General features: G+C 35.3%; 1 protein-coding gene across 2 annotated transcripts in view; it reads right to left on the bottom strand.

Annotated features, from left to right (window-relative positions):
* LOC115885311 (dynein beta chain, ciliary-like) overlaps window positions 1–21,763 on the bottom strand; it is a 52,589-nt gene extending 30,826 nt beyond the window's left edge. The window contains exons 1-7 of one of the 2 annotated variants that reach the window (XM_030904182.1): window positions 21,528–21,763; window positions 12,275–12,616; window positions 10,483–10,785; window positions 10,086–10,274; window positions 3,035–4,376; window positions 2,426–2,722; window positions 15–404 (exon numbers count right to left, since the gene is read on the bottom strand). In XM_030904182.1, the coding sequence (XP_030760042.1) occupies window positions 15–404; window positions 2,426–2,722; window positions 3,035–4,376; window positions 10,086–10,274; window positions 10,483–10,785; window positions 12,275–12,616; window positions 21,528–21,668 (3,004 nt within the window). In that variant the 5' untranslated portion in view covers window positions 21,669–21,763. The remainder of the gene's footprint in view (window positions 1–14; window positions 405–2,425; window positions 2,723–3,034; window positions 4,377–10,085; window positions 10,275–10,482; window positions 10,786–12,274; window positions 12,617–21,527) is intronic. The other variant, XM_030904183.1, reaches the window with a different exon arrangement.
* Window positions 21,764–25,912: the final 4,149 nt, after the last annotated feature.

Below are 25,912 nucleotides of genomic sequence, written 5' to 3'. Positions count from 1 at the left end.
CCCTGTATACTCACCTTCAATAAACGTGAGAAAATTCACCGGTTCGTCCAAATCGATCGAAGGAATGAACACGATGTTGGGTTCGTGCAGTTCCATCACAAGTTCCAACAGAGGAGAAGCATTGGCGTCGTACATTTCGGTCAAGAAGCAATCGTGATTGAGGCGGACGCCTGCCAGAATTATATCTTTAATCATATCGTCCAAATTCTTCAAGTACGGTTTCCACATTTCGACTTTTTCCGCTTTAATTCGTTCTTCCTCTTCTTTTTTCGCCGCTTCCTCCGCCTCTTTCAACATTTCTTCTGGCGTTTTCTGTTTTTTCTTCTCTTTCTTGCCTTTCTTTTCTTTGACTTTTTTGCCTTTTTTCGGTGGTTCCGGTTCGGGTTCAGGGGGAGGTTCTTCTTCTATAAGTAAAAATATATATTGCGTAAAAAAGGATCTAACAAGAGTAGATTTCTTGTTAATGGGTTTTATGCAAAGTATATAAATCTGGAAAAACATTGTGTCGAGACTTGCATTACAATGAGGTTATTTAATAATTTTAGATGTTTACAGAAAACCCACAAATACAGACGGATACTTAAATTTCACATCTAATCACAGTATAAGTGTAAAAAAGTGTTAAAATTTAAAAGTATAAATTCATTTTTTTTTAAATTTAAATTATGTTTGTTTTAGTCCATTATTGCTCTATCAATCAATTAAACAGATAATGTCTACACAGTGATTATACATATTTACCGAAGCCCGAGTAATTATTATAATTGATTGAGGTAAAATAGTTTTATTGATGTTTGTCTTGGGAACTATCAATTAATTCATTAATTGATACCAACGATAATTTCATTGTACAGTGTGTTCCATTTTAAAAATCATAAAAATTTAAACTATAATATTGAAAATTATCCAAATACCATATTAATACAATATTGTATGTACACTAAGATGCAAAATAATAATTTATAGATTTATCAACTTTAATTCGCAACCTCAGTTTATTATAAATTTTAGTAGCTCACTTATTATAAAAGACTAGCGTGTACCACCGACTTCATTCGCGTCGAATTAATCATTTGTAGTGGTGATGATAAAGCAAAGCAAAAATTTCCATTAACATACAAACTGGATAAAATTTTCTCACATTTATGTCAGCATGAGAAAAAACAATATGGCGATATTATTATATAAATAAATAAATAAATAAATGCCTTTATTGTCAAAAAATGTTTCAATTTGTAGACAAAGGTAAACTAACAAACAAAGTAAAAAAAAAACAAGGTACACAAACAAACAAACAAAAGATAATACAAAACATTATACAAATAATATTGTCAGTCTTATTGTTAAAATAAACATTTATAAATGTTTACAATGTCAAAGAACAAAAAAAATTAAAATAGTATTTAGCCAGTTTATAGCAAAATATCAATGACCTCTAAATAAATTAATTTCGATGTCATTAGTAAATATAAATATAATATAACTTGGTAATATTTGAGGGGTAGTTTCATCTCGTTGGAATTTGATTTTCGAAAAATCCGTTTGCCAAAAATAAGCTTTTTACGTCAAGCAGTTTAAGCAGAATCGTGATTAAGAAATTACCAAACTTTTTAGAACACCCTGTATGATTTTTTAAAAAATTTCAAAATATGTAAAAAAAACAAATAAATTATGCGTGTCCAATCGTTTTCCCGAAAGACTAACCGTTTTTTAAATAACAAGTATTGTAATATTTGAGAGGCGTTTTCACCCTCTTGGAATTTGAGATTCGAGAAACCCCTCCTTATCGAACCTCTACACCCCACAGTCAATCCGTTTGCCAAAAATCAGCCTTAAACGTCAAGCAGTTTAAGCAGAATCGTGATTACTCAATGGTCATATTTTATGAAACACCCTGTATAGATTTATAAAAAATCTTAAAATATGTAAAACAACAAAATAAAATATACGTGTTTAAGAGTTTTTCCGAAAAACTCACCGGTTTTTAAATAAAAAATATTTTAATATTTGAGGGATAGTTTCACCCCTTTAGAATTCGAGTTTCGAAAAATCCCTTCTTATCGATTCTTAACCAAGGCATGTGTTGATATGAGTCAAAAAAGAAAATGCTCAGGAGAGATGGTTCTGATCGAATAATAACGTTTATGAAAACTTACTCACGCATTTATTTCACAGGATGTTCTAAAATTAAGGTAAAAAACAACCCTTCAATTAACACTGTATAATATGCCAAATACTAAGGTTTATAAATAACTGAGTTTATGAATTGAAGTTGATAGATTTATTTACATTTTGCTAAAATATTCATAAAAATAGGGCTAAAAATAAAAAAATATATAACACTTTCAACTTGACCAAAAATTTCTGAAAAAATCTGAGTGTTTAGCAGTTATAGAGTTTTCATAGTTATTATATTAACATATACCTGGTGGAGGTTCATCAGGAGCAACAGGCACGTTGAACAGCAAATGGTAGTTGTCAGCAACCGTTCTTTCAAGTTCAGCCGCCGAAGCCACAACCTGATCTTTTCTTCTCTGAAGTCTTTCAGCTCTATCGTCAAGCTGAAGAAGGTTCTCCTTCTTTCCGTCTTTCCTTTCAAAGAGAGGCTGTTGAGCCCAGGTGTTGATGTTGACCAGGAGATTCTTCACGTTGAGTTGAGCCTGCCTTACTCGGTCGTACAAGCCTTTCACTTGATCGTATATATTGACGATTACGTTTTGATCTGTGGAAATAAAAATCTATTTCCAATCTACTTTAAATAAAATTAAATATAAGCGATACCAATTAAACTTTTAGTTTCGAGGGCGCGATTTTTAGATTCATTGTTGCCAACCATTGACATATTCGGCGATTTATCTATTCTGTAATTTTTATGGGAATATATTGAGGACAGTGTTTCGAAAACACTACAAGAGAAAGGATTTTGGCTGTTGTTAGTTGGGGGCAGTACTTTTTATTAAGGAAAAATCCAGACTTACTCAAAATACTTAACAAAAAAGCTTAAAGCAAGTACAAAAACACTGTTTAAACCTACCATTAGTATCCCAGGTACAATTGCTGATAACCTCTTCCAGCAACCCATCGATCGCATCAACCTCGCCAGCTACCAAATTGTACTCCACCTCAGTAGTCTTCTTCTTCAAATAATTGTAATACTCGATAATCCTGTTCAGCTTCAACATCGCTTCCCTCAGCTCCTCCACCCTTTCAAACAGCTGCACAGCTTCAGGAGGTAAATCTCCCACGTCCATGTCCCTCAAATACTTCACTTCCCTCAATGTCGCTTCTAACTCATTATCGAAATTCAGTTTCAACAATTCACTTCCTGTTCTAATCAGCTGAAACTTTGACATGCTTGCTTTTATTTGGTCGGGTACTTTGTGATACCATTCTTCCAGGATTCTGTGCTTCTCTTTTGTGAGAATTTCTTGAAGTTCCTCCAGTTTCCTAAAAGCCTGTTGGGTATCCTCGCTGTTGACCACTTCGTGCTCAACCAGTTTTAACTCTTCACCGGGTTTGGTCACTCTCTTATACAACCTTTCAAGCCAGAGGATGCTTCCAGCTACAGGAGGATAGTTTTTGTCTATTTGAACACCTTCTTTGTTAGCTTTGTCGTACAATTCCTTCACTGTATCCAGTTCTTCGTTGAACATATCAGTTAGAACAGTGTATTTTGCTGTAACCTGATCGCTGATATAGCTTCTGGAAAATAGATTTCCCGCAACATTTAAGTACTTGAACATGGACTCCAGGTTGTAACAGTCATCGAAAGCTTGAGTAAATACTGCGGCCAGTCGTTTATCGAAATCTGCACACATCTTCTCAAACTTCTGACAATCTTTCAAAAAATAATCTTCTTTGGTGTTTAATACGTCATACTGGATATTTTGGAACAAGGTATAAGCCCTGTTAAACTCGTCGAAAACCTCCAAACACTTTGTAGAAAGATTCCTCCCCTTAATTCCTCCAATCTCGACCTTTTCCAGCTTACTGAAATCCAGAAACGTTTGCAAAATGCCTTTGACCAGATTCAATCGATCCAAAAAGTCAATTAGTCTCTGGAAAACGTTTCTTCGATGGAAATTCCAGGGTTTATGTACGGGGATCTCTTCGGTACTCTCCGTGGGGTCTTTGTAGTACGAATCCAGGTTCGCGCGGACGTGCTCGAACGCGTCCTGGAATTTGTCGAGGATTTTCGTGGCCGTGTCGATTTTCTCGTACATCTCGTCGGGTTCGCCTTGGAACAGACTGCTGGGGTCGAGAGCTCGTTCTGCGCAGTCGATGAGCAGGTTGCAGACCATTTGGAAAAGGGTGACTATGCGGTCTGCGCGTGCGTAGTATTTGGAGTTGGCCCAGAAAAGGCCTATGACGTGTACCTAGGGAAGAGAAAAGATAATGTCAAAAATAGTTTTGTGCACTGAATAAATTAATTTGTAAATTTAATATAAATATTGATGGTTATTTCTTGCCACAGATTATTGTAGTAAATTTACCATCCGTTCTTTAGTTTTACAACTCGTTTTGAAACTCGCTGTGTGGCTAATTTGTGGCATGTATGTAAATATGTTATAATATATCTTTATTTTAACCAATATTCTTTATGAATTTATGTAAAAAATGTGTATCTCATAGTAAATTTACTTATTCATTGTAAATTTATCTTTTAAAATCGCCAACTTATTGTACCAGATGGCCAATTAAGAATGGACGCCAGCTGTATCTTAATCAGAAACTACTTATAGTATAACTTTGGGAAAAAAATTCTAATAAGTAAATCAATCAAGAGAAATCGCTGGAAATTATTTTCTAGTTCGAAATATGTCCGCTAGGGGACGTTTCGCTGATAACCAATCAGAAAACAGGGTTTTTCTCAAAAATATGCAGGTGAACAGGTATTTTAAATATTACTATTGTAATCATCGAGAAATTTGTATTTTTTTTGTTATAGGGTGTTTTGCTCTAACTCATAAAATTAAGTGGTGGGGGAAGGTTAAACTTGCTTTATTAAAATAAGGATAACTCTGGTTTAGGTTAACCGATTTCAACAAACTAGGGCTCGTTTAAAAGAGCTTTTCTTCCTTAATGATCTCCAGTGTAAATTTTGTTTCAATCATTTTTTTCGTGGTAGCTAGAGGGCGCTGTTTGACATCATAACAGAAAACGGCCAAATTTCGTATGGCCGAAAACTAAGGGTTTATTTCATGTAACGTAATTTAGCTCTTAACCCAAGTTCGTCCTTGATTTCACTTGTTTTCGTGTTTTACCTGTTGTTTGATTTATTTATTATTGTATTATAAAGTTTATGTCGTTTGGGTCACTTTTTATATAGCCCCGAAGGTACGAATGTTAACAATATGCACCACTGGTCCAAATTTACCCTTGATGCAAGTAGTTCAGCACCAAGACCTTTGGTCGGTACATGTTTAGGCAGGAATTCTAAGATGGCGAATGATTATCTGAATGAAATGAACTATCCATAATGTCTAAGATAATTTTTAAGAGATGAATTGCCAATTTTGTTAGGGGATCCATCATGATGAAAATGCATTTGTTGCAATTTCATCAGCATGAATGCAGCTGGTGTAGATAATGCAGTTTGGTGCAGTTGTGTCGCATATTTTGCTATGAATGTGTGGGGCTTCTTGGATACCACTTACTTTAGTAGTTAGAGACGCTGGAGCGGCATATTTCCATGGCTAGCTAGGTCATCGGATTCAATATGCCTGGGTTTTAATTTCATTAAAACGAACATGGATAAATAACAATTAAATGGTATTAAAATGAAATTAAAATATATGTTTTGATATTTTAACGTAACCAATTTACCTCTTTCTGTTTCCTAGCCTACTACTATAATTTTTAAACTATACAGGGTGTTTCAAAACAAATGCGAAAAACTTCAGGGGGTGATTCCTTGTTCAAAATAAAGGGTAGTTTGCTTTATAAACGTTGGGTCAAAAGTCAACCATTAGGGAGATATCACGGTACAAAGATGGCGGAAAAATAATGTTTTTATTTTTTATCTTGAAAACGAAAAGAGATAGACCAATGAAATGTTACGGAAGCATTACTGTTATGAAAACACACTTTCTGGTAATTTTTTCACTTTTTTAAAATGAGTGGAAGGGGTTGAAATAAACTACCCCTATCATTCTTGTTAATGAAATTTAAAGAAAAGTCTTATCAAACACATGCAAAAAAAAATAATTTTGATAGTTTAGTTTATTTAGAAACTTTTTAGCTCTTGTGTTTTTTGATAAAACTCACCGATTTGAAATTAAAAATAAAATGTAAAGCATTACATGTCAGAACAAAAAACATTTTTAGATAAAGAATCTAGTGGGCAGCTGTAATTTTTTTAGGAAAAAATCTAGTCGGCCGCTGTCACTTTTTAGGATGTTTCTAATATTGTTTTATTTGACATTACCCTACTGCAATACGTTATTATCTAGATTATTATTATTATCATTATTATCACTAGATTCTTAATCTAAAATAAATTTAGCCCTGACATGTAATGCTTTACATTTTATTTTTTAATTTCAAATCGGTGAGTTTTATAAAAAAAATACAAGAGATAAAAAAGTTTCTAAACAAACTAAACTATCCAAATTAATTTTTTTGCATGTGTTTGATAAGATTTTTCTTTAAATTTCGTTAACAAGAATGATAGGGGTAGTTTATTTCAACCCCTTCCACTCATTTTAAAAAAGTGAAAAAATTACCAGAAAGTGTGTTTTCATAACAGTAATGCTTCCATAAAATTTCATTAGTCTATCTCTTTTCGTTTTCAAGATAAAAAATAAGAACATTATTTTTCCGCCATCTTTGTACCGCGATATCTCCCTAATGGTTGACTTTTGACCCAACGTTTATGAAGCAAACTACCCTTTATTTTAAACAAGGAATCACCCCCTGAAGTTTTTCGCATTTGTTTTGAAACACCCTGTATAATCCTAAGCGGCAGCCTAACATAATTTGTTCTCTTAATATCTCCGGTTAGAGACAAGATAGAAAATTGCGGTTTGCGCTGATATTTTGGAAATTTTGTGCTCTATTTAACTGTGTAAAGAGAAATATAGCCTCCTATTTAATTTTTTTATGCAACTGCGGAATATCTGTTATGATGTCAAACAGCGACCTCTAGCTACCACGAAAAAAATGATGGAAACAACATTTACACTGGAGATCATTACGGAAGAAAAGCTCTTTTAAATGAGCCCTAGTTTGTTTACATCGGTTAACCCAAACAAAAATTGTTTTCAGTGTGTCCAATGAACTTATTTTTAAGCTAAAAATCAGTAGTAGTTCTATGTCCAGGGAACATTGGGACACCCTGTATAACTATTTCTATCCACGGTTTTCAGGATAAATATTACCGATCTTTTTTTATACCTGTAGGTATCTAAATTATTCAAAATTAAACATTAGGTAGGCTTATTTTTAGCTGAAAAAAAAGTAATTACCTGAGAGGTTTTAACCGAAAAATAATGTACCTCCATCTTTTCCATGAAAACATCTCAGAAATTCCGTCTTTTTTTTGCTCGCAAGGGAAACAAAAAATTCTCCCCTGCGGGCAAAAATTGGAATTTAAAAAATGTATAACATCTCTTTCATCAGCCGGTCGACTTGAGAATAGGAGGAGTATCTCGACCTATGCAATGTTAAATTGGAGAGAGTATAGAACAGCTTCTGTATAGAAAAATATGTCTTACGTGTGCCGTTTTTTTTCCTTCTTAGGTCATTGAATTGTTGTTTTATTTGCAATATGTGTTAATTAATTGTATTAGTAATTAGCAAACTGTGGTACTATTGATTCTTTGTATACTCACTAAGGTGAGTCAAAAAAATCGACTACTTTTTTCACTTTATACTCTGAAAAAAAGATTGGTATACACCTTTGAATAAGAAGACTAAGGAAGGAGCATACCAAAAATCTTAGGTACACCGCGATGGGCCTCAAATATGGCCGACTTAAATTCCGGTTTATCAGTGTCGTTCTAATTTTATTTAAAAAATGTAAAACTATGATGTAGGGTAGACGTGGGGTAGACTCAATAATTTGTTGTTTTATTTTACGTTGTGAATAAATGTTGGTAGTTATTAAAATTGTTATAAAAATATATAATTCTAATAAAAATAGATAAGTTATAATAAGTATTTATTAACACAAACATCCGATACGCTACTGAAGTAGGTAAGTCAAATTAACGTATCTAAATTCTTTGACATCTAATCTTTGACAAGTAATAAATAAAAGCTAAAATGCAAGAAAAATATATAATTTAGTTAATTTAAGTGAATTTCATAAATGATCGGTTTACTACACGTATGTATATTATATAGCCACTTACTAGCGAAAAGTTGTTCCATTATTTCACTCAATTTTTGCCGAGATCTACCGCACGCTACACAACCAACTATTTCAGAGCCTTTTTCGATAAATCGCGATAGTGTCACTGTTAATTTAAGTTCTGCCACAATTTCCATCTAGATTTACTACCTTTATACAACTATCAGTAGTAGAATAAATAATAAATAACATAAAATAAGCTTCCTAAAGACTGACAAATCTACAAAATTTCAAATCAAATTCAAATGTGTCAAATGAATCGTCAAACAGAACTGTCAAGGATCCCCACCCTAGAGAGCTATTATGGTGGCTTTTCCGCCCACCATGCATGTTTACATGGATAGCATTATGCTCCTTCCTTAGTCTTCTTATTCAAAGGTATACACTTAATAGTATATTATTGAACGAGCAATTTATGCTAGCCATTATTCACGCAGGACGGCGTTTGTCACCCGAGTGAATAATGGCTATAAATTGCGAGTTGAATACTATACTTTGTCCACGGCCATTACAATAACTAGGAAGAGTGTTTGAATTTGTATTTTTAATGTTAATCTTACTATTAATTATCGTATTCATGTCTTAGAGGAAAATGTCACTACCTACTTAAAATTTGGCAACTTCAAACGTCAAAATTAACTAAAAGATAATAAAAACGTCAATATCATCAGTTGCTATGCATCGAGAGTCAGTCATCTCGGACTATTCTATTTTCAAATATTTGGGAAGTTTATTATTAGATGTGTTTTACGACATACCTGTATATTAGTACTTTTTTCTACCACCTTTAGTAAAATAAATTTGTTGAAAAATGATAGATCGTAGCACCACCAGCTGACTTTTTGTTGTTTTGTGTAACTAAAGTTGGTAATTTGTGCTTTATTTATCGTTATTTGAATTTTATTGATGCTGCTTCAAGTTTTTTGCAATAAAACATACTTCTATCATCTTTAGTTAAGTACAGGGTGGATCATTTTGGTTGTTTCTATAGGCTATCTAGGAAACCGTGAGAAATATTCAAATTTTGATACTGCAGTCTCGGGTTCTTTTTTTGATTAAAAGGCAACAAAGTTAAATTTGTTAAAATTACAAAGGCGCTAACGGATCGTGGCTATCTTGATCGGTTTCGAAGCTACAGGGAGATTCTCAAATTTTGTACTTTTTGAAGATGTTCGATAGTTTGTTTATTTCAGCAACCACGGAAAATTGAATTATACGAAAAAAATAATTGAATTTTTTCGAAAAAAATATTTTTTGAGATATTAACTATAATTACGTTTTTTTATAGAACCCCCTGTATATTTTTAAATTTTCTTATTCAGCTTGGCATGGGCTTCTCGAAAATATATAACACTCTATATTTATTTTCACTATTAACCTCAACATTTCAAATTTTTCTTAAAATATACACTTAGTAGATAGTAGGCCGCGTCGAGTAACAAAGTAAACGGTTGTCATGGTGATCGCGACATACCTTTGATGGATGCGTTACATTTCATTTCAACAGATTGAAATGTGTGTATTTTAAATAATAAAAAAAGTAGTAAATACCGAGATATATAATTTTTCTTTCCCAATAATAAGGAAAAAATAGAAAACTGAATCAAACCTTCCTATTAAAATTAAGAGCTCATACTTGGAGAGAATTTTTTTGAGATGTCTACCAACCTTTTTTTCAGAGCAGAAATTGGAAAAAAAATAGTCGATTTTTTTGACCCACCCTAATACTCACCATAGGGTTCACATATGGTTCAGTATCCAGAAAGTCATTTTCTTCAAATCTGTTGATATGGGGCATCAAAGCTTTCAGACATTTGCAAATGTCTCTTGACTCCACTAGTGCGGCAACAATGTTTTTAAACAGGGTTTGAAACGCATTTGCATAAGTACTTTTCGTTAACTCCAAATATTCTCCCATTTTCTAAAAAAAATTTAAAAAATTAGTCAAAAATTCTATAAAAATTATCTTCACTCAGTGATGCCAATTCGTGGGAGATTTCGAGATCCATGGAGAAAGGGATATTTTAACTTTTATGAAAAATCTTATTAAGAAGATTTTATGCTCCCTTTGTGCTAGTTTATATTTTTTGAAGTGACGATGGAGAAATTCTGTTTTAGTAATCATTTACCTTGACTCTTGGATCACAAAGCTGATCATATATCGACTCCAGATTCTTGTTTCTGGCAATCCAGAAGTCAGACTCATTCCTTGGTACTGGATAAGGTTCGTCAGCATAACGCAGTAAAGTGGTTTGATTCAAAATTTCATTACACGTCGTTGACCATTTCATCACAGCGTTTTCCATGGTGGCTTTCAAAGAGACGTTGACTTCAGCACCGTCAGTGTCTATAAAGGTCTGCGTGGACTGGAACACTGAAGACATGCCTTGGGGCATTGGGAGCACCACTTGGCTCTTCATTGCGCCTTTGATCTACAAAAAAATATTTAAACACAATCTGGAAGAGAAGATGAAGAAAATTAGGCAAAGAAAATAAACTCCTACTCTAGGTGTGAAATAAATTTAAACAAAACAAAATTATTGAAAGATTATCAGCAAACAACATATTGAAAATATCAGGATACAAGTGGAAGATCAAAATATAGAAAGGGTAGAATTTTTTAGAATGAGTGGGAGGGGGGTTAATCACTTCGACCTTACAGATCCATTGTGTCCCCCTTTCTTGAATCATAACTCATCATACAGTCCCAGGGCTTTGACAAAAGCCAGTATCTGGGACGGTTTTATAGAGGGTAGTTCTCCATCTCCAATATCAGTCGTACCAAAATTCATGGCACGAATGGTTGTCGTCTCGGCGCACTCAGTGATGAGGTGTACTGGTGTTTCACCATCTTCCCCACAGAGTCTGCATTCGCCGTTTCTTCTTAGTTTCAATCTACTAAGGTGTTCATTGAGGAGACAGTGTCCTGTTAAAAACCCCGTGACAATCCGAAGATTGTTCTTACTCAGACCCAGGAAGATCTGTGATTTTTCTTGATCATAAGCCCTCAAAAACTTCTTCGAGTGTCCTAGACCATTGCAAGATTTCCATTCCAGGTTGCGGATGGAATCTTCCAAGTTCTTGAGTTCCGCCTTGAGTTGGTTACCACTTGGAAAGCAGAACGGTTCTGGTCCAGTTAGTGGAGTGTTCGCTCCTTTCCTAGCTAGATTATTTGCTTTTTCATTGCCTTCTATCCCTTGGTGAGCAGGCACCCAGTGTAGGAGGACTTTGTTTTCTTTGCCTAGTTTATTCAGCTTCTCTATGCATTCTTTGACCAATTTCGAATAGAAAGGGTAAGAAGATTTAAGTACTTGGGTTGCTAGCTGAATGACAAATGATATCCTGATGAAGAAATCAAACATAGAATTGAAATAGCCAGAAACGCTTTTTTCAAAATGAAAACTCTACTTTGCAACCGAGACCTGAATCTGACTACTCGATGGCGAGCTACCAAATGCTATGTACTCTCTACATTGTTATACGGAGTCGATGGATGGACGTTGAAGGCACGGACCATGTCACGCTTGGATTCATTTGAGATGTGGTTATAAAATATCCTGGACCGAACGAATAACAAATCTCGTAGTATTAGAAAGAATGTGTAAGGACCAAGAACTATTGACTACAATAAAACGACGGAAAGCAGCATATTTTGGTCATATTTTTCGAAATAACAAATATAGTTTCCTACAGCTGATCGTTGAGGGAAAGATTGAAGGACGACGAGGCATCGGGCGTAAACGGTTTTCCTGGTTGCGGAATTTGCGCCAGTGGTGCAATTATCCGTTTGGCTTAAGACAGGGAGGAATTCCAATTGACGGTCGCCAACCTCCGATGAGGAGAAGGCACATGAAGAAGAAGATCTCCGAAACTAAGCATTTTAAGAATACAGTTTGGACCACCCTGTATATTAGACATTACCTGATCGACGGTGTTTTTGAAACCCCTCACATGTGACGCCACGTCCTGGGACACTATCTTCGGCCATCCCACCTGGTTGCCACTGTTCGACAGCAAAGGCACAAAAACTCCTTCTACCAGAACGCACAGATCGTCGATGGGTCTACCGGACATATCCCCAAAGGTCAGCACCGAGTTGAAGTTCTCCAAGGTGACCTCTTGCGGACACTTCCGTATGAAGTAGGTGAATTTCTGCTTGATTTGGTTGTTGAACGAGGTGAATGGAGTGAGCAGACCAGTCGCCGGGATGGTCATTAGAAGCATGCGTTGAGTTGGATCGTTGAGGAACTTCAGTATCATTTTCTAGAAAAAAAGATAATTTTTTGTACAGTTTAATAGTACCTTATTAACTAAAATATATACCACTGCGTTAACTAGATTTTAATACTTTTATTTATTAGATTTTTTCTTCGTTCATTGGTTTTTTCATCGTCTACGTTTACATCATTTTTTTTAAATATCCTGTTTTTATATTATTATTCTTATTTATTATATTATTTATTTATATATATTCTTATATTTATATATATATTTCTTTTGTCTATTGTGAAAGTTTTTTTTAGTTCCCTTGGCTGTTCTGTTGTGTGATTTTCCTCTAGTTTCGTAAGTGTGTATTTGTTTTTATTAACTTATTTTTGATTTTGTATAGAAGTAATATATTATGAGACTTTATTAAATATATTTATTTACTTCACGACTATAAATTTTTTATTTTTGAAGATAGAATATTCATTAAAGAAGCAAATTATAGGGTTTTATTACTTATTAGCAAAAATTTCATACACTGTCAAGTGCCTCAAATATTGTTATAAAGTATAATTTCTTTATACCCTATATACCGTACGATCGAGAAAAAACGACGTCAGCGATGGCTATCAAATGAAGATCGCTGTCATTTTATATGTTAAACTAGCGCGTACCAGCGACTTCGTTCGCGTCGAATTAATCATTTGTAATGGTGAGGATAAAGCAAAGCAAGAATTTCCATTAACATACAAACTGGATAAAATTTTCTCACATTTATGTCAGCATGAAAAATAACAATATGGCGATATTATGATATAATTTGGTAATATTTGAGGGGTAGTTTCATCTCGTTGGAATTTGGCTTTCGAAAAATCCGTTTGCCAAAAATAAGCTTTTTACGTCAAGCAGTTTAAGCAGAATCGTGGTTAAGAAATTACTCAACTTTTTGGAACACCCTGTATGATTTTTTAAAAAATGTCAAATTATGTAAAAAAAACAAATAAATTATGCTTGTCCAAGCGTTTTCCCGAAAGACTAACCGTTTTTAAATAACAAATATTGTAATATTTGAGGGGCGTTTTCACCCTCTTGGACAGTCACTTAAGGATTTTACATATTAGTATAGATTATATGGGAATGCCATTGATGTTCATTTCCAAGCCAACTGGACGCCGTTCTTTTTCCGATCATACGGTATTAGAGCACATTTCTTTCTGATGTCCATTATATCATACACACCTTTTTTGTTAATAGTTTTATTTAAATTTGATATAAATATGTTAGGATAGTATGTGTAAATCGAACAGTATGACCAACTACCTATACAGGGTGACAATTTGAAAACGAGCAGTATTTAATATTGCCTCTAGCGATGATGAGTATGAAAATTTGGCAAAACACGTCGATTTACGTTTTTCAACCCTTTGACCCCCAGGGCACCTAAATTTTTAAATAACAACCCCTATTTCTTTTACCATTTTTATGTTTCTTGTAGAATTCTACATAAACTGCATTATTTTTTTAAGAATTTTATAAGCAACACAAAAATGGCAAAAGAAATAGGGGTTGCCATTTAAAATTTTAGGGGTAGGTGCCCTGGGGGTCAAAGGGTTGAAAGTTGAAAGTAACACGACAACAAATGCCTCAAAAATTGTCCCTCTTATAGATATGTAAATTGACGTATTTCGCCAAATTCTCATACCATCATCGGTAGAGGTAATATTAAATAGTGTTCGTTTTCAAATTGTCACCCTGTATGTAATGTAAGTACGACTTACTTTCAGTGCTCAGCAAAAATACTTATTATGTTGTGTGCAGGAAGAATTTTCTATTTATATTACGAGTATTTATCAAAAATTGGATGGATAAGTTGTAATGCATTGCTATTCCAGAGATATTATAATGTTTTTTTTTGTAAAAAAAGCTAGCACTGGACTAAAAAACTATATTATATTTCTAACAAGCTACTTAAACTTTCTACGAATTCCGTACATACACGGCAAATATATTCTCATCTCAACAACCTCGCGAGATATACGATATATATTATAAAGTAAGCGTGTGCTTAGAGTTAAATTTGTGTAAACTTTCTAGACGCAGACACATACGTATATCCACGAAATATAGTCGTAAATTTGATTGAAACCGGTAGTAGGTCAGACGGGCTAGAAAATTTTGTTAGTTATAACTTATAACTCTCTCACATACCGGGTGGTACGTCATCGCTAGAAACATAGGAAATCCCTAGGAAAATCCCATGCAAATTTTGAACTCTCCAAATAGTGTCTGCCCTGTTGGCTTTACAGGGACGTCGTAATAATTATTTTTATACAAGACGATAAAATAGTATTTTATCGTCGACCGGGAAAAGATTAATTCACGAGCGATGAAATTGCGAGTGAATTAATTTCGGGAGACGACAATGCAATTTTATCGTCGTGTATGAAACAATATTTTTTTCCACGGCGAGTTACCTACGATTAAAAAATATTCAGAAATTAGTTATTCAAGGAATTTATTACGAGTAGAAAAACTATTGTGCTGGGTTGGCGTTGGTATCTATGTAATTTCACAAATAAATAAAACTGTCTCTTTAGTTGTCAGTTTTGAGTCAATATTTTTTAATTCTCTTTCGCGTCGATTGCTGATTGAATTGGAGCCAGAATTTTTTTTTCCATATCAAGGGGCCGTCCTCTGCCGGAAACACTGCGACCTGTGAGACCTATTGTGTTTGTCCCCCTTCTATATCTGCACCCATTCTCCTATCCCTGTGCCCTGCACTAGCTTATGCAGGTCCTTGATAGGATGGGAGCATAGTTCCTCCGGTTCTAGCCTAGCGTTCCCAAATAAAGACTGTCACTTGCGATCCAGAGCCTCGCAATGACATATTATGTGCTCCGCTGTTTCAGGATCTTTATCGCAGAGTCTACAACAAAGACTTCCTTGATACAGGTTGAGCTTGTTCAGATAACACTTGACAGCCATGTGTCCTGTCAAGAGGCCTGTTGTAATCCGCACTTTATTCCTGCTAAGCATTAGCAGTTCTTTTGCGGTTTTAGAGCTAGGTCCTTCGATAAAAGCCTTGATGTGCCTGTGCCCTTGTCTGTTTCTCCAGTGGACATTGTGCTTTTCCTTGATCCAGAGTTTTAGTGCACTACGGGCCATACATTTGGGTATTCCCAGTACTGGCTCTGGACCAAGATAGGATGCCGATGATCCCTGCCTAGCTAGCTCATCGGCTTTTTCGTTGCCTTGGATGCCGCTGTGGCCCGGCACCCAGAATAATTTAATTCTGTTCCTTCGTGCCAGAGCTCCCAGTTCGCCCAGGCATTCCCAGACGAGTCTCGACGATACCTTTGGGTTCACAAGCGCCCCAAGTGCCGCCTGACTGTCTGAGCATATATTGATGAGCTTACCTGAATAAGCTCTTCTATTTTTTTCTCTTGCACATTGTAGAATGGCGAAGATTTCTGCCTGGAATACGGTTGAGTGTTTACCCAAGGAAAAGGATAAGCTTGGTCTTTCCCCAAATACTCCAGCTCCTGTTCCTTCAGCGGTCTTTGACCCGTCTGTATACCAGGTTAGTCCATCCTGAAGGAATGTTATATCTGTCCACATTCCTCGATCTATTGTCACCTCGAATGGTTTGTGGTAGTGATAAAGAGGTGTCATTTGGTCCGATCTCATTTGGAGTAGAGATCCTCCGATAGAATCTCCCATCTTTAAGTGTCCTGTTCCTGTCCTATTTCCCGGAGACAAGACACTTTGTTGTCGATCTCTATCTCTATGTGAGACTCTTCCCATTCTTGCCTCCGCCTGGATCACTATGTGAAGAGGCGGAAGGTCCAGAAGCGCCTCCATTGATGCAGTGGGCGTTGATTTCATTGCCCCTGTTATGCTCAGACAAGCAAGTCTTTGCGCCTTACTTACCTGAGCCTTGTTGTTTGTTGCAGTACCTTAGGCCACCATAGCAAGGATGCATATGTTACTGAAGGCCTCACCACTCCAGTGAACAGCCAGTGCACCATCTGTGGTCTGAGGCCCCAGATTTTTCCATGAAGTCGTCTGACTACCGCTAGTGTAGTCACCGCCCTCCTTGTGACATTTTCCAAATGTCGGTTCCAGGTTAGTTTGGTATCCAGCATGATTCCTAGATACTTGACCTCCCCCGAGAGAGGAATCTCATCACCGCAGAGTCTTAGAGGTCCTAGTCCCTCCAAAATTCTCCGTTTGGTGAAGGGGACGGTCGGTGGGTTATTACGGTCTTTGTAGGACTGATATTTAGTCCCTCCCGTGTCACCCATGATTCCACAATCTTCAGGGCCCTTTGCATTCGCTCCCTTACTGTTGTGTTAAACTTACCTCTGACTAACACGACCAAATCGCCTGCGTATCCCAGAGTGCTGAAACCAGCCCTGTTGAGACTATCAAGCAGTCCGTCCATAACGAGATTGCACAGCAGAGGGGAGAGAACTCCACACTGCGGGCATCCTCCCGCCACCCGGACTGCAACAGTCTCATTTAGTAGGGTGGTATATGCCACTCGACTTTTGAGCATGCAGTCTATCCACCTGCAGCAGGTCTCCTCTAATCCGAGGTTCCTTGTAGCTCTCGTCAGTGACGGAAATGAGGTGTTATCAAACGCCCCTTCTATGTCGAGGAATGCCCCTAAAAGCACTTCTCTTGTTTCGAACGTCGACTCCACTTTGCTTACTAGCTGATGGAGTGCGGATTCGGTTGATCGTCCTGCTGTGTAGGCATGCTGGTCTTGGTGAAATGGTCTTTTTCCCATTACTTCATCCCGAACATACCTGTCCATTAGTTTCTCAAGAGCCTTTAGTACAAACGACATAAGACTGATAGGCCTAAAGGCCTTCGCTGTAGAATAGTCCAGACGCCCATTCTTGGGTATAAAAGCTACCCTGGTCAGCCTCCAAATTCTCGGTATATATCCTAAGGCCAGACTAGCTCTTAGTAGTGTGCAAAGTTTACTCGTCAGTAGGTCTGGTCCTTGCTGGAGCATTATTGGACAAATACCGTCCGGTCCCGGTGATTTGTATGGCTCAAATGAGCTCATAGCCCATTTTATCTTTGATTGGTCAATCACCCTTTTTGAAACCTGCCAGTCTTCCCTTGAGGCTCTTCTCGTAAAGTTCTCAAGTCCACTACTCTTCCAGGTTTCTGGGGATTGCTCCAAGGCTGTTGATCTGGGAAAGTGTACCCGAAAGAGTTCGGTCAGCGTTTCTTTCCCAGTGGATGTGTATTCTCCTCCACTGGTTACAAGAGGGTTAATTGAGGTCTGAGAGTCCTTAGAGCGTATTTTTTGAAGTCTGGTACATTCTGAGGTACTATCAATGCCCTCTCAGTACCTCCTCCAAGATAATCTCTTTGCTCTCTTCAGTTCCTTGTTATATTCGGTCAAAGAGGTCTTATATTTTCCCAATCGCCGGATCTTTTTGCCCTATTCCAGTTTTTCCTTACCTGCCTTCTCCTTGCCTCTAGCTGGACGGTCCACCAGGGTGTTGCCCGTTTGTGGCTTCTGACAGTCTGGGGGCAGTTTTCCTCAAAAGAAGAGATGATCGCGTCAGTCAATTGCTCCGCGACCAGTTCCACCTCAGTCGCATTCCTTACCATTGATTTGATACTCGTCAGTTTGCTAGTTAGGTCTGCCCCAAAGGCTTCCCAATTTGCATGCCGAGGATCACGGTAAGTTTCTACGGTCCTTTGTATTCCCGAGATTTCAAACCTTATGTGTTTGTGGTCCGAGCAACTCTCCTCCTCTGACACACTCCAGTTTTTTATGAAATTGCTAACAAAAGTGGTGGCTAATGTTGGATCTATAACTGCCTGCCTTTGTGTGGTCACAAAAGTAGGCCTGTTACCTTTATTCATTACGTCTAAATTATTTGCCATAAAGAATTGCAGCAGAGCTTCGCCTCTAGGGTTTGTGTCTGTGCTTCCCCAGAGAGTGTGGTGCACATTTGCGTCCGAGCCAATGATCAACTGAGATCCATTTCCTCTACAGTACCTCACTAGCTCTTCCACAGTCTCTGGTGGTGGTGGATCAGGGTCATCGAAAGGAAGATAAGCCGATCCGGAGCCAGAAATGGTTCAAAATGAAATAAGTAAATTACCAACAGATATTTAGGCTGAGGCGACAAACTTCCATTTAAATCCCGAATAACTTATGAAAAGGAATACAAAAATTTTCAAAAATGGAAGCAGGATTGCAGAATAAAGTTTTAAATCTATCCTCGTTGTTAAAGTATCATTTAATCTACTCTTGCGGTTAAAGTACTATTTTATCTACTATTTTTGATAGATATAAGGCAATTTTAGCAGTTGGTATGTACACAGCGAGTGGATGGAAAAAATGATAAGGTTAAAAGCCAATATTTCCATGGGATTTCCTATGTTTCCAACGACGCGACGATGCTACCACCCTGTATACCTACTAAGAGTTCAGTGTGTTGCAAAATATTAATCGCCTATGCACGCCGAATTTTCCGAATTCCGCTTTTGGAGAGGACTTTTATTGCCTGGATACGCGTTCATCCTGGATATATTGTTATGGCGTCTTTTTCCCAGACGCTTAGAAGACAAACAGTGCCTTTTATACGAGGATATATGGGATGCTTGGATGGGGCTTAAGATACAGTAACGCGGTGGTGTATTAAAATGTTTCTTGTTTGTAGGAAAATATTTGTTTACCATACAAGACGTGCTTCCGGAATTAAGTTTTCGAGTCGATGGTTTTTATTTCTGTTAAACGGTTGTTTTTAAGGTTTTTCTGTTATATAGAATCTGATAAATTAGTATTATTAAATAGAACCTTTTAATTTTACATCTATTGAAAAAAGAATATACAGGGTGTACCGTTAAAAAAAACGAAATAAAAATTATTTTATATTTTAGAAAGTTTGGCGTAGAATTGCCACTTTTTGCAAATATTTTTTTTTCTCTTGATCTTCTTCTCTCGGGCTATGACAATCATATTTTCTTGTACAGAATTGAGCGCTCTACAGAAAAAATCTCTTATAATTTTTCGATAAACCTACTCCTTCAAATGTTATTCCTACCATTTAAGTATAGCTGATTTATTTTAATAAAGTATGTCTATTAAAATAAATCAACTATACTTAAAAATATCAGCTTAAATAGTTTAAACTTCATTAGCCTTGAAGATTTCTTAATTCCCAACCTTAGCATCATCAGAATTAAATATTTTTACAGTAATAGATTGAATCTTTCAAAAATAATGATAATTTTGTCAAAAAAGTTGAAGAATTTAACAATTTACCGAGTGGTTAACTTTAACCGTGAATAACTTTTGAAGGAGTAGGTTTATCGAAAAATTGTGAAAGATCTTTTTTGTAGAGAGTTCAATTCTGTATAATAATATGTAATTATTGTGGTTCCAAAAAGACAAAATCAAGAGAAAAAAAAAGTGGCGAATTCCTATGTAATTTAAATGGGATGAATCGTCTTTGGGGCAAGGTTTATTGTGAATATTAAGGGTTTACAATGGTCTGTTATTGTTTTTTAGAGAATAAACTAAAAATTTAGAGAGCGTCGTGAAAGAAATTATCAATTTGGTAAATAACGAACACCCTAGTGTGCACCCTCGATCACCTAGCCTACCCACCAAATTTGATCGCGAAATATTCAACATATTTAACATATCCAAATTATTCCTTCTTTATCACGTCAGGTAATTTTTCTCTCATAAATTCTAAGTCTAAAAATCTAATAAAAAGTCATATCGAATGCACCAAGATGCTCTCTATAGACCGTCAGCGTGCTTACTAGAAGCAATTTATCATATTCAGTAGCTGCTGGGGCATACTTCAGTGAGCTAAACAAGGCCGCGAGCTCCATTTTTGTCTTCTTATTTAATAAACGAAGACGTATCGAAAAATAACAACATCGAAATTTTAACGCTGTTATTTCGAGAAAGCTTTCACCTGTTTTTTTTTGGTTCTTTATTTTATTATGATGAGATTTAATCTATTTTGTTAGGATAAAAAAAATAACATGAAATAGAAAAACATACTTTTTTCCATAGCAACTGTTAAAATTGCCTTATATATATCAAAAATAGTAGATAAAATAGAACTTTAACAGCGAGGATAGGTTAAAAACTTATTTTCTTCTCGCACGTTTTTTAATTGCTTCAATTTTTGAAAATGTTTGTTTTCCTTTTCGTAAGTTATTCGGGATTTAAATGGCAGTAGTTTGGATATGGCGTTTTTCGCCTCAGCCAGAATATCTGTTGGTAATTTACTTATTTCGTTTTGAGCCATTTCTGGCTCCAACTCAATCAGCAATCGACACGAAAGGGAATTAAAAAATATTGACTCAAAACTGACAACTAAAGAGACAGCTTTATTTATTTGTCAAATTACATAGAAACCAACGCCAACCCAGCACAATATTTTTTTCTACTCGTAATAAATTCCTTGCAATAAATAATAATTGCATCGTTAAATGAAACCGAACGCATCGAAATTAATTAAATCGAATTATTTAAGTGATATTTTCAAAAGTCAATAACTTGGAAACGGTTGGTTTGAGGTACATTGTGTGTATTTTGATTCTTGCTTGGAATTGAAGGAAGAACCGAAATATGCAATAATATATAGGGTGTTCCATTTAAAAAAATAAAACTTTGATGTGCCACGACTTTATGACCAACCCTGTATACCTAAATTTATTGTCCGCTAATAGATATTTAAAATCCCTATAACTTTTATATTTAACTTGTTGCGGTACATCTTGTATTTTACCTAATAATCGACCGTTCCCATACATCTCAGCTACCCTGTATATTGAGTCACATAACTCAGAACACCCTGTAGTTTTAAAGTAAATAACTTTAAAAAACAACCTTCATATATTATGTTTTAAACAAAATTCTTCGAACTTTAGGAAACATTCAAATAAAGTTTGGTTTTGCAAGGGGACTCACCTTGTTCTCATCAATAGCAATCATCTTATTCCACTTTTCCTGTTTCATCCTATAGGATTTCGTCAAATAACCCGAAATAAACTCCAATCTCTCGTCTTCTCCCTCCCCACCTATCTCGTCTTTCTTCTTTTCTTCGCCCATTTAACAGCCTTTTTTCTCCACACAGCTTACATAGTTCCTACGAACGTACGATACATTGATGCGTAAACGTCAAAAAGCTAGAATGTCATTGTGAACGAAAACAGCGTTTGGCAGCCGGTGTAAATAAGTGCTAGGCAACGGCCGAATGGGCATAGTGTTCGAACTGGTCGATACAAGGTGTGAATTGAGTAGGAAATAGCCCATGGTGAAATATAGTATGGGTTGGAAACGGGTGGGTTTACAGCGGAGGAAGTTGAGATAATAAAATTGCAATTTTTTTTTGCTCTAGTCCAAAAAAAATTATAGAAGATCCATGTTGAAGAGTGTAGAATGTAGGGAACCTTACAGATATATTGTGTCCCCTTTTCTTGAGTTATAACTCATTACACAGTCTCGGGGCTTTAACAAAAGCCAGTATTTGAGACAGGGCTGCCATCCAGAGTAAGAGGACTTTATTTTCTTTGCATAATTTGTTCAGCTTCTCTAATGAGTAGAATTACAAAGGTGAAGCTTGTCACATGACTGTCCTGCTTTTTTATGAAAATAAAGATACAAATGAACCTACAAATGAAAGGATCAGGGTAATTATAGGCATAAAAGAAGATAAAAGTAAATCAACTTAAATCGTACGGGCACGTCTAAAGAATTACCAAGAAAAAACTACCAAAACAAATTCTGAATTGGACACCCACTGGTAGGCGCAAACGGGAAAGGGCTAGAAAAATTTGGATGAAATAGATCGAGAAATAGAAGACAGACAACTAGATGAAAACATCTGACAATATAAGCAACAATGGAGACTAGAAATCGGAAGACATCGTAGAACGTGATAACACCAATAAATTGCTACGTACATATTTGTCCTAGCCCTCTTAGTTTTTGAAATACAGGGCGAAATTAAAAATTGTTGCATTTTTCAGACACCCCAAGGTAAAAACTGTTTTCTATAGAGTTTTTCACGTAGAAATCAGTGGTGTAAATAGTTTTCCGTTGGAAGTTGCCATTCTTGAAATATGACCCAAACTTATGTTTTTTTTTTAATTGTATATCCGGTATATTATTTTTACTATATTATTTGGCTTGTTATGAGCTTTCTAGAAATATAGTAGACTCATTAGTAGACTGTTCCTACTTTTATAACAAGATAAAAAATGCATTAATTTGACAGAGGGAAATAAATTAGTCATGGCCGGAACAGCGATTTTTTAATAACAGGTATACGCTGTTCCAGTTGCAAAAGATACCTGTTCCAAGAAACCTGTTCCAGTTCCAAACTGTTCCAAAACGAAAATTAATCCTTACTTGCGTCATTCTGATTCGGTTGCTATTTCTCTTTTTAAATTTATGTAAAAGAATATTTTTTGCTTAAATAATGAGAACTACTGGGGATTTTTCTGTTTTCTCTAAATTTAATCTACTATCTGTGTTGCTATATTACCAAGATATAATGTTTTTTAACTAAAAATTACAAAAAACTATCAAATTTTCGAAAAATATAAACTTTTCAAAAACATGTTTTCTCGAAAAAAACTTACGAGAATCGAAATATATAACCCCTAAAAATATGTGCACTTATTTAAGACCCACCCTGTATAAGCACTAATGAATAAATGCAGATTTATAATTTTGTTATATACTTAAAGAGTAAATTCTTGGAAGAGTTTAATTTTTTTTAATATCTACTATATTTATAATACAAAACAATAACCGACTGTTCTTAAACTGTATTTTTCAAAAAAACTATAATGCGATAATTTTATTGCATTTGGCAACATCGCCAGCATTTTTTTATAATAAAAAATGTTCCTTACCTATTCTGTTTCTGTTTACATTAAAAAAATAAAATATTTAAAAAAAATTATTATAAATTTAAAATTTATAATAAGAATTTAGTTGAATTTTAATTAAATATTTTAAATAACGGCAACAGCCACACTTGTTTTTTACGCCCCTGTATCGCGTCCGCTAGACTTGATTATCAACTCAAACCAGTTCTTTTTACTTAACTGTTTCAAACAGTTCCAAGTTCCTAACTGTTCCAAGCCCTAAACTGTTCCAGGTCGCAAACTGTTCCAAGTCTCAAACAGTTCCAAGTCCCTTTTTTTGACAGGCAGTTTATTTCCTCCAGACATTTTAAATATATTTTTTCTCAAAAACGGTTAATGTTAGGTATAGAGTGTTTGATATCAAAATTCATAAAATTTTGCAGAGAATTTAAGTATGTAGTAAAAAATGGAAAATTAATTAAAATAAGAAAGTTGTTGTCGATTTCCAGCATTTCTGGAAGTGCCGCCATATTGAAAATATTTGTAATCAATACATCGTTGTGAAACAGTGATGTGCAAAAAATCTCCGATCTAGATATTGTAGTTCTCTAGAAACTTCTAATGCACGCTCAGCCTGGGACACCCTGTATATGTTATTAATAATTGGTATATGATAAAATTAAATGACAAAGATCGAAATTAAAAAAAATGATCTTCTTAATTATTAGTATTATTACTTTTTCTTAGTCATTATAAAAACCGTTAGAATTAAATCTATTCCGTCTAAATGAGTTGTCGAGTATCATTAGAAGTTGGAATTGACGCCTGGACAAAAAAGCTGTTACTTTTTTGCTACACTGCCTATATCTATCCTGACTAGTCTAAAAAGAAAATCTGTCATCAAGATTGAAAGGTTGTTCTTCTTCGAGAAAGAAAAAAATATAAATTCGTTCGAAGTGATCAGCCAGAGCGTTTTTTTTGTGACGCCTCTTCAGGATTTCTCAGTTATTTTTTTGGTTCTAATTTGTCTTCAGAGATCGAATGTCAATTATTCAATAGACCAAAAAAAAGATAGACAAATCGGTACGCTTTATAAGAGTCCATTTGACTAGTCCAAAAAAGCAGAAAAATAAGCGATCGGAATTTAACGTTTTAGGTAAAACTGGCTAGGTATTTTTATATAACAGATTATTTCCTTTATATTATTATTTATATTATTAACAGATTATTTTCTATGTCCTTTACGTTCAAGTCGATGTTTTCGGTTGTTAGTTTCGATAGAGGGTCTTTTTAACAGGAAGTAATAAACCAAACAACTTTCAAACGTGAATATACCACTTATACGAGTTATATCAACTTTTTCTGGCTATTAACTCTATTACAAAATACCAAATCGACTAAAATGAAGAAAATATATACCTAGGGCATCAAAATTAAGCACTGAGTCGTAAAATAGCTACTTTTGCACGAACATTAATTTCAAGGGACGTAAATCAACCTTTGCTAGCCTCAACATGAATCACACACGTCCTCAATCGAATACCGCATATCCAAACCACGAAACTTACGTTAAAATCGGATTTGGAATGGCGATAACCACGTTCGGGGTGCTATTGATGCACGCACCAACCATAAACGTTCGAAATTGTAGATAGTATGTTTAGATTGGACTAATGAATGATAAACCAGAATTTCAACGAGAAAAAAAATATCCTATGTGGAAGAAAATGCTTATATCAGTAGTCGTCCACAGCATTTTGTTTTTTGATTCATGTCAATACATGCTTTGTTTAATTTTTAAGAGCAAAATGAAGTTTTCATTTTGTCTCTTTACCGTAGTTTACCGGTCTGGTTCGTCTGGTTTTGCAACGGAATACAGCCTTAGTTAAATCCCTGTTTAATCATCTCATAACTGAGATTGGTATTGGTGGGACTAATCACAGTCCTGAAAACAGCTGCTTGGAACCATACCTTGGAACACGTCTGTTGAGGTACACCGCATAGTTGCCAGGTATAGGGAATATTCACTAGATCTAGAGAAAGTCAATGTTGTGAAGGGAAAAATTAAGAAAAATGGTGTATAGGAAAATTTGAAGAGATACATAAATTTCAGAACAGATATTTTTACAAAAAAGATATAGTAAAAATTGCATTTAAAATTTCACCGTTTTTGAGATTCTTTATAATATCATAGTATAAGGAAACTAGTAGCTTTACTCCTTGACAAATCCTTTGTTCTTTTTCTGTCACTTTATATGATCTTGTTCTCGCGTCCCGTGGCCACTGACGTAGCTGTATAGTCGTGGTCTATAACTAGGCAAAGTATAGTCGTGGCATCGCCATAGTTTCACAAAGATGTATTTAGGAAAATATCAGTTCACAATAAAATAAAATAAAAAAAAATCGAGTAAAAATTTACTGGAAAACAAACAATTCTTCTGTATCTGAAAATCTTCTGATTGGAAGAAATGCGGTAAA

This window comes from Sitophilus oryzae, unplaced genomic scaffold (assembly GCF_002938485.1).
Source record: "Sitophilus oryzae breed Bouriz unplaced genomic scaffold, Soryzae_2.0 scaffold_381_pilon_pilon, whole genome shotgun sequence".
NCBI lineage: Eukaryota > Metazoa > Arthropoda > Insecta > Coleoptera > Curculionidae > Sitophilus > Sitophilus oryzae.
This window is presented reverse-complemented; position numbering and strand designations above follow the sequence as displayed.